This window comes from Cygnus atratus, chromosome Z (assembly GCF_013377495.2).
Source record: "Cygnus atratus isolate AKBS03 ecotype Queensland, Australia chromosome Z, CAtr_DNAZoo_HiC_assembly, whole genome shotgun sequence".
NCBI lineage: Eukaryota > Metazoa > Chordata > Aves > Anseriformes > Anatidae > Cygnus > Cygnus atratus.
In genome coordinates this window covers 84308570-84317405 of record NC_066396.1, presented here as the reverse complement: position 1 = coordinate 84317405, position 8836 = coordinate 84308570, and the positions used below count along the sequence as shown (strand labels likewise).

Sequence of the window (8836 nt, the reverse complement as noted above, 5' to 3'; positions counted from 1 at the left end):
GTTAAACATAGAATTACTTTGTGTTGTAAAACTGGTAGTACTTATAAAACAAAGCAAAGATTATACTTGAACACAGTTCTACTATGAACACATATATTTGAACACAGTTCTACACACTCTTACCATGTTCATTGAACCATGCCACATAAGCAGAGACAGCAACAGATGTGCAATTGTTTTTTGCTGCAGTAATGAATACCACCAATTAGTGGCAGGCTTACGTTAAACTCTTAGGTTCAACTCTTCAAATTCCGCAACATTAAGAGAAGCATACAGTATCTTCCACAGGACAAACAGGATACGCTTTTTTTATTCCATCAAGGAGTGATTACAAAAAACAATACCCTGGTAAAAATCAGATTCTGCCACTAACAAACATTCAATAAACATTTTATTTCAATGCAGATAACCACAACATTCAGATATAGCACTGTGCCAGGCTCTTTTTGACTGTGAAGCTACGGAGTATATTGTGATTACAATCATAACACACTGATTAAAACCAGTATTTTAAGACAGTCTAGCAAACAAGAAAAGTAGTAGCTACTACAAAGTTTATGAAAAGAACAACTTGGGAAAGTTTCTGAAAGCTTTCCTGCCCTCCCTCTTCCAAAAATTGATGGTGGCTTTAAATATACAGTTTAATGAAAAGAAGTCCCCAGGAGAATGAAACGCTTTTCATTAAGACCCTCCCCTGGTTTACAATAACCATGCTTATCCCTCTCCTGTCCTTTTCCCTAAGGACTGTAGTCTAACACATCTCAACTTCCAAGTCTGTAAGACACACAATACTGCACACTTCTGTAAGTCTTTAACAGCACTTGCCTACAGAAGTCTTTTAACAGTCCTCCAAGTGCTGCATCTTTTCTACTTAGCTGCTTCTCACACAAACTTTGTCTGCCTTCTGGTATCTTCTGTACCATAATCACAGACTTCACCAATGCGGGTTATGACCCAGAAATTTTATCTTCTCAGTGTTGCAGTACAATTCTGTCTTACAGAACTGTTAAGTGTATACATTGGAGACGGAACTCCAATTTTCAGGTAAAAAAAATACCTTCTTGTTATCAATTAACTCATAGCCCAAATGAAAAATAAAAGCAATTTGCAAAAGACAAGATACCTTAAGTACAGAAAAGCTGTTCCTGACCTACTTCTACAACAATGGGAAGCTTAACTATTTCACAAAATTTCACAAAAAGAGCCGTCTTCTTTCTGGCCCCATAGCTGTAAAACAACAGAAAAAGAAGTAATGCAAAAAAAAAAAAAAAAAAACACAGAACAAGCTCCACATTTACAAGTAGAAGAATTTTAACAAGGAAGGACACTTTAAAGCTTCAGTATAGTTTCTGTTTCACTCCTTCCACTTTTCCCTTTCCACATGAAGGCGTGCACACATGCACACACACACACACACACACAAATCCCACTTTGAACTTGAGTCATCTTACACTGGAGTCAACATTCAGTAACTACTTTTATGCTGCTGAATGAAATGTTCTGTTAAAGCCAAGCATCACAACAGCTGGCAGAAAAGTTTGCGTAGGCTTAGTTTAAGCATAGAATTCAAAAACTTAGTTATCCCCATCTGCATTTGTTCATTTAGCTTTGAACAATAACAAGTACTTCGGACCCTAAAACATTTGAAAATGTAGTTCTTAAATGAAGACTTTGAAGTTTATCAAGTAAGGGAATTAATTCTCATCAGCCCCTTCTTGACTTTCATGTTCTACAACGTGCACAGTGGAGCGCATTCAGACACGGAGTGTTGAAAACTGTTGGGAGTTGATACGGAATAAGCCGCTGGATACACAAGTTGGTTTTGGTTTGCTTTTCTACATACACCTTGCATTTGTGTAGTAGTTTCATTATTGGTAAATTCACCTGATGGCAAATAAATACTTTAAAAAGCTAGTCATAATTGCACCAAGGTTTAGATGCATCACCATTTACTCCATATACAGTGAAGGCCAAGACGAATTACCTTTAACTTTATGCAGGAACTGTTCCCTGGGATTAAGTGACATCAAACATGCCAACACCCAAATGAACAGAAAGGCTGAAGGAAGATTAAGTGGTTTTCATAACAGCTTTAGCAAGAATTCGTAAGTTGCATTGATTATGCCCCAGGACAGGACAGAACGATGGTAATTCAGATGAGCTCCTCTGAAAAGGTTGATCAATTTTCTATCACGTTCCAGCCAGATCTTCACAAAAACTGTTGAGAAGGACTGAAATTCACCACCAATTTGTGCTTGCATACGAGCTTTTACAACATTCACCGGAAAAAACAAGAATCCCAGCATGGCACCCAGCAGCCCTCCACAAATGAAGTCATTGACCAAATGAGTGCTGTAAGAAGTTGCTTCAGGCAGACATTGTTTAATAGGTCCTCTCAGACCAAAGAAGAGTACGTTACTCGGTCCATTTCGGAGCAGAATAGGCACCAATCCCCGATAATATTCTCTCATTCCATACACTTTCAGTACCTTGAAAGCCTGGTATGTGTTTGTAAATTTATCATGGTGTTTGTAGTCCTGAAGCAAAGTCTGAACACGCTCGAAAGGTGTAAGAACAGCTTCTGTAGTCCCCGCAAGCACTGCTGCCATACTGCGCGTGAGGAGCTCAGGAGCGGTTGTGTGGCTATGGAGTAAGGATGAGAAATCTTCATACAAGCCAAACATTAGAGCCAGCGTTGTCGTTTTCTGCATTAATGGAGGAAGGATGCCACGGTAGAGATTTCTCATTCCATCCTTCTGCAGCTGATGTACTGCATCCTTTGTTTTCAAACCATACAACTGCTGTCGAAAGAGGACCTTTTGGATGGGAAAAGTAACTGCTATATTTGTGAAGGCTGCACAGTAGCCACATAGGTAATGTTTACCAGAGGTATCTGTAATGTCACTGCTGAGCTCTTCCTTTGAATCTGCTGGGGCAAAACTTTCTGAATCCATCATACTGTTTTTTTTACTGTTGTACATCTCAGTCCTCTTTTCCTACATCAAAAAGAGAAGAAAAAACATGAGCAAAGCTGCAGGTGACCCAGCTTCTTTTCACACTAGTGGTTTACTCAAACAACACTCAGTGTTGCACAGCCAGAAAAGAAAGCCCTTAAAATTTGAAGGAGAAAAGCAGTAAATGCAGATCTGTCAGATGCTGTGCTTCTACACAAGTCTCATAGGCCTCAATACACGCAGTTTGTCCTCCCTGTAAATTTTCTAATTAAAACAGAAACAAATTGGTAAGCAAACTGAGATATGAAACCTTCATGCACTCAGCATGGGCAACAAACAAGAGGAGCTGGAACCTGCTGTGCAGTGGGAAAACTACGACATAGCTGCCATCACTGAAACATGGTGGGATGACTCACACCCCACAGTGTGGAGCGATGCAATGTATGGCTATAAACTATTCAGAAAGGACAGGGCAAGGAGGAGAGTCAGTGGGGTAGCCCTGTACGTTACAGGGAGTGTTTTGATCATCTAGAGCTCAAAAGGAGCGTCAACAGGGTTGATTGTTTATGGGTATGAATCAGGAGGAAGGCCAGCAAGGCAGATGTCGTGGTGGGATTCTGTTATTGACCACCCACCCAGGATGAAGAGGCAGACAAAACACTCTATAAGCAGCTGGGAGAAGTCTCACAATCGCTAGCCCTTGTTCTCACGGGAGACTTCAACTTCCCAGATGTCTGCTGGAAATACAATACAGCAGAGAGGAAACAGTCTAGGAGGTTTCTGGAGTGTGCGGAAGATAAATGGTGACACAGCTGGGGAGTGAGCCAACTAGGGAAGGCATCTTTTGCTCGTCAACAGAATAGGACTTGTGGGGGATCTGAAGGCTGGAGGCCATCCTGGGCACAGCGATCACAAATTAAGAGTTTTCAGTTCTTGGAGAAGAAAGGAGGGAGGTTAGCAGAACTGCCACCTCAGACTTCCGGAGAGCAGACTTTGGCCTGTTTAGGAGACTGGCTGGCAGAGTCCCTTGGGAGGCAGTCCCGAAGGGCAAAGGAACCCAGGAAGGCTGGGCACTCTTCAATAAGGAAATCCTAAAGGTGTAGGAGCAGGCCATCCCCATGCGCTGAAAGATGAGCCAGCAGGGAAGAAGACTAGCCTGGCTGAACAGAGAGCTTTGTCTAGTGCTCAGGAAGAAAAACACAGTTTCTGACCTCGGGAAAGGAGCAGGCCACTCAGGAAGACTACAAAGATATCATGCAGCTGTGCAGGGAGACAATTAGAAGGGCCAAAGCCCAACTTGAGCTCAATCTGGCTACGTCCTGGCTATCAGGTGAGGTCCCAGTTGACTGGAGTCTAGCAAACGTGACACCCATCTACAAGAAAGGCTGGAAGGAGGACCCGGAGAACTACAGGCCTGCTGTACAGGCCTGATGGTGGTGCCAAGGGAAGCTGATGGAGCAGATCATCGTGAGTGCCATCACGCAGCACAGACGGGACAACCGGGTGATCAGGCCCAATCAGCACGGCCTTACGAAAGGCAGGTCCCGCCTGATGAACCCGATTTCCTTCTGTGACAAGGTGACCCCCTTAATGGATGAGGGAAAGGCTGTGGATGTTGTCTGCCTACACTTGAGTAAAGCTTTGGACACTCCTCCCCAGCATTCTTCTGGACAAACTGGCTGCTCATGGCTTGGACAGGCGAAAGCTTTGCTGGGTAAAAAAACAGGCTGCGTGGCTGGGCCCAAAGAGTTGTGGCGAATGGAATTAAATCTGGCTGGAGGCCGGTCACGAGTGGTGTCCCCCAGGGCTCAGTCCTGGGGCCAGTTCTGTTTAATGTCTTTTCCAATGATCTGGACAAGGGGGTCGAGTGCATCCTCAGTAAGTCTGCAGACGACGTGAAGTTGGGTGGGAATATAGATCTGCATGAGGGTAGGAAGGCTCTGCAGAGGGGTCTGGATAGGCTGGGTCGATGGGCCCTGGCCAACTGTATGAGGTTCAACAAGGCTAAATGCCGGGTCCTGCACTTGAGTCATTATCATCCCCATGCAATGGTACAGGCTGGGGGAAGAGTGGCTGGAGAGCTGCCTGGCAGAAAGGGACCTGCTGGGGTATTGGTTGATAGACATCTGAACAAGGAGCCAGCGGTGTGCTCAGGTGGCCAAGAAGGTCTACAGCATCCTGGCTTGTATCGGAAACAGCATGGCCAGCAGGGCTAGGGAAGTGTTTGTCGCCCTGTACTCAGCTCTGGTGAGGCTGCACCTTGAATGCTGTGTTCAGTTTGGGCCCCCCCGGCCCACAAGAGGGGCATCGAGGTGCTGAAGGGTGTCCAGAGAAGGGCAACGAGGCTGGTGAAGGCTCTAGAGAACAAGACTTGTGAGGAGCAGCTGAGGGAGCTGCAGTTGTTCACCTTGGAGAAAAGGAGGCTCAGGGGAGACATTGTTGTACTTTATAATTACCTGAAAGGAGGTTGCAGTGAGGTGGGGATCAGGCTCTTCTCCCAAGCACCAAGCAGTAAGACGAGGGGAAATGACCTCAAGTTCTGCCAGGGGAGTTTTAGGTCACATATTAGGAGCAATTTCTTTACTGAAAGGGTTATGTGGCATTGAACAGGCTGCCCAGGGAAGTTTTTCAGTCACCATCCCTGGTGATCTTCAAGAAACATGCAGATACAGAACTTACTAGCGTGGGTTAGTGGTGGACCTGTCAGTACTACGTTAAAGACATGATCTTAGAGGTCTTTTCCAACCTGAATGATTCTATACACTAAAGCACCCACACCTGCACCTAAACCAGTCTCTGTCACTCCTGTGCTGGAAGGGGAGCAGTGGGACATGCAGATTCACTACTGCAGTGTGGAAAAGCATCACCGAAACCAGCACCATTATAAAAATATTACTCAAAAGTCCTTTCACAACTAGTCAGTTACAGCGATGGCAGGTGTGTGTGCCCAAGACATTAATTTTTCCCCTCAAAAGAAACCAATAAAAGAGATGTAAGAGGTATGGATCAACTGCATTGCCTATACATACAAAGCCATGACTCTGTTACAACATCCTGTTTGTGCACAGGCAGCTTCCCTCACCCTGCAGAGCGCTCTGAGCAAGGGAACACGCAATGCTTTTCAACACCATGTTCCCTGCTACAAGACCCAGACCTGCAAGTGCCTGCCACTTCCAGCACCTTGTGGCACTTGCATGTCCTCCTGGAGAGCGATTTCAACACATTTACCTACCTGGTGTGTGAGCCAGTAATTCAGAAAGGTACGTGGGAAAGAGTAAAGAAGAAATGTGTTTGGTACCCGATACTGCTTTCTCACAGAAAAATAAAATCATTTACATTGAAAAGGACCTAAATGATATTTTGAATTGATTTTTAAATGTAAAAGACCTTCAAAGTCATGCAGCCCAAACATCCACCTGGCCTACTGAGTCCCCATCACTAAACCACGTACCTTAGTGCCATGTCCACGCATCTCTTAAATAGCTGCAGGGACTGGGACTCCATCACTTAACTGGGCAGGCTGTTCCAATGCTCGACCACACCCTCCATGAAGAAATTCTTCCTAATACCCGACCCAAGCACAACCTGCCCCAAATTGAGACCCTCTCCTAATGGCCTCTCTCTTCTCACCTGAGAAAAGAGACCGACTGCCTCCGTGCTGCGGCCTCCTTGCACGGAGGTGGAAAGCACAGTGAGGTCTCCCCTCAGCCTCCTCTTCTCCAGACTAAACAACCACAATGCCCTCAGCCGCTCCTCGTAACTCCTGTTTTCTAGTCCCTTCACCAGCTTTGATGCTCTTCTCTGTACACACGCAAGCAACTCAAACATCGTTCTTGCAGTCGGGGCCCCAAACTGAACGCACTCTTCGAGGTGCGGGCTCACCACTGCCGTGTTCAAGAGCTATCACTTCCCTAGCCCTGCTGGCCACACTAGTTCTCATGCAGGCCGGGATGCCGTCGGCCTTTCTGGACACCCAGGCACGCTGCTGGCCCACGTTCAGCTGGCCGCCAACCAGCAACCCCACGTCCTTTTCTACTGGGCACATTTCCAGCCGCCGCCCCCCGGCCCCAGGCAGCGGCACGGCTCTGCCGCCGCGCCCCAGCGCCGCTCCTACCTGCCGGCCGCGCGGCCCGCTCGCGCTGCGCTCTGCGGGCTGGAAGGGGCCTCAGAGCGCCGCCAAGCGCAGCCCGGTGCCGGGGCGGGGCGGAGCGGGCCCGGCCCCGCCAGCAGGGAGGCAGCGCCGCGCCGCGCCCCGCCGCGCCCCCGCCCCGCCCCGCCCCGCCCCCGTCACCCCGCGGGGCGGCGGCCGGGCCCCGAGCTCCGCGGCGCCTCCCGGCGGGGCCGGCCCGGGCCCGCCTCAAGGTCAGGCCGGCGGCGCGGCGGCGGCTCCCGGCGCGGATGGCGCGCATGGCCCGGCCCGGCCCGGCCCGCCCCGCCGCCCACCTGTGCGCGTGCCCGCCGCCATGCCGGGCCGTGGGGGGGGCGCCCCCGCTCCGGCCCCGCGGCCTCCGCCGTCCGCGCGCGCCGCCGCCGTGTGACGCATGACGCAGCGCGCCGCCGCAGACGCCACGGGGGCGGGGCCGGGGGGCGGGGCGAAGAGCCGGTCCCCGACGTGCCGCGGGGCCGAGGCCGGTGCCGCCCCCCGCAGGCGCGGCGCCAAGGGCTGGAAGCGGGCGGGTGCTGCGGTGGCGCCGCAGGCTGGGAAGCCGCAGCGTGCGCGCGGGGGTTGGTGGCTCTGTCATCCCCGTGGGGCCCGCTAGGCAGTGCAGAGAGGACGCGGAGAGAGAAAAAAACGCTTTAGGAAATTCCTGGTACAGCCAGGAGCCGAGTCAGCTGTTTCAAATAGCCCCTCCCACACCCTGTTGCACTTCTGCTGGCCCTCCTCCCTCTCTTTACTTGCCCAGCTGGTGCAGCACCACAGGGCGGTGGTCCACTCATTACTGGCCCCCTTCCACAAGCAATCACCGCCGTCTGGGCCCAGCCACCCAGACAAGATTTTATTCACCCCATGGTGTGCCCATCTAGTCCGTACATCAGCATCTTCTCTTGAGGGGATCTGACGGGGAGATCCTGTGTGAATATCCTCCAAAGTCCAGGTGAACAATGCCCACAGCACTCCCCCCAGCCATCAAGTTGGTCATTTCATCATAGAAGCTTACCAAGCTGTCAGGGTTGACTGACTTCCCCTGCATGCATCCATGACTCCTCCTGGTGACTTTCTAGTCTTTCGTGTGCCGGTGAATGGTCTCCAGGCTGAGCTGTTCCATCACCTGCCCAGGGGTGGGGGTGAGGCTGACCAGCCTATAGTTCCCCCAGTCACCCTTTTTTGCCCTTTTTGAAGACTGAAGCGACATTTGCTTTCATCCAGTCCTTGGGCAGTTGTGGCCACCAGAATCATGCAAGAATTATTGAGACTAGCAACACAGTCAATCAGCCAGCTCCCTCAGCACTCGTGGCTGTATCATGTCTGGGCCCATAGTCTTGTGTATGCCCAGTTTGCTTTAAGCACTCCCTGACCCAATCCTCTTCCTCCAGGCGGACACTTTTCTTACTCCTGCCTTTAACCCTGGCCTCTGGGACCTGAGATTCCTGAAATCCAGTCTTGCTAGTTCTAACTGAGGCAAAGAAGGCAGTCAGTACCTAAGCCTCTTCCCTGTCCTCTGTCACCAACTCTCCTGTTTCATTCAGCAGCGGGTCCATATTTCCCCTGGTCTTCCTTTTGTCACCTATGTCACCTAGAAGCCCTTTTTGTTGTCTTTGACATCCCTGGCTAGATTCGATTTTGTTAAGACCCTAGCTTCCCTAATCTCATCCCTGCATGCTCAGACAGTGTCTCTGTATTCCTCCCAGGTGGTCCATCCTTGCTTCCGTCCTTCGTGTGC

General features: G+C 49.7%; 1 protein-coding gene across 3 annotated transcripts; it reads right to left on the bottom strand.

Moving 5' to 3' along the window:
• Positions 1-278: 278 nt before the first annotated feature.
• SLC25A51 (solute carrier family 25 member 51) lies at positions 279-7516 on the bottom strand. 3 transcript variants are annotated; one of them, XM_035567585.2, is made up of 2 exons: positions 7398-7516; positions 279-2996 (listed from the first exon to the last, which is right to left on the bottom strand). In XM_035567585.2, the coding sequence occupies exon 2, from the start codon at positions 2979-2981 to the stop codon at positions 2082-2084; it is 900 nt and encodes a 299-aa protein (XP_035423478.1). In that variant the 5' UTR covers positions 2982-2996; positions 7398-7516; the 3' UTR covers positions 279-2081. The 3 variants fall into 3 exon arrangements, with proteins under 3 accessions (XP_035423478.1, XP_035423479.1, XP_035423477.1); XM_035567586.2 differs by lacking the exon at positions 7398-7516 and adding an exon at positions 7069-7150; XM_035567584.2 differs by lacking the exon at positions 7398-7516 and adding an exon at positions 6406-6549.
• Between the last annotated feature and the right edge of the window lie 1320 nt (positions 7517-8836).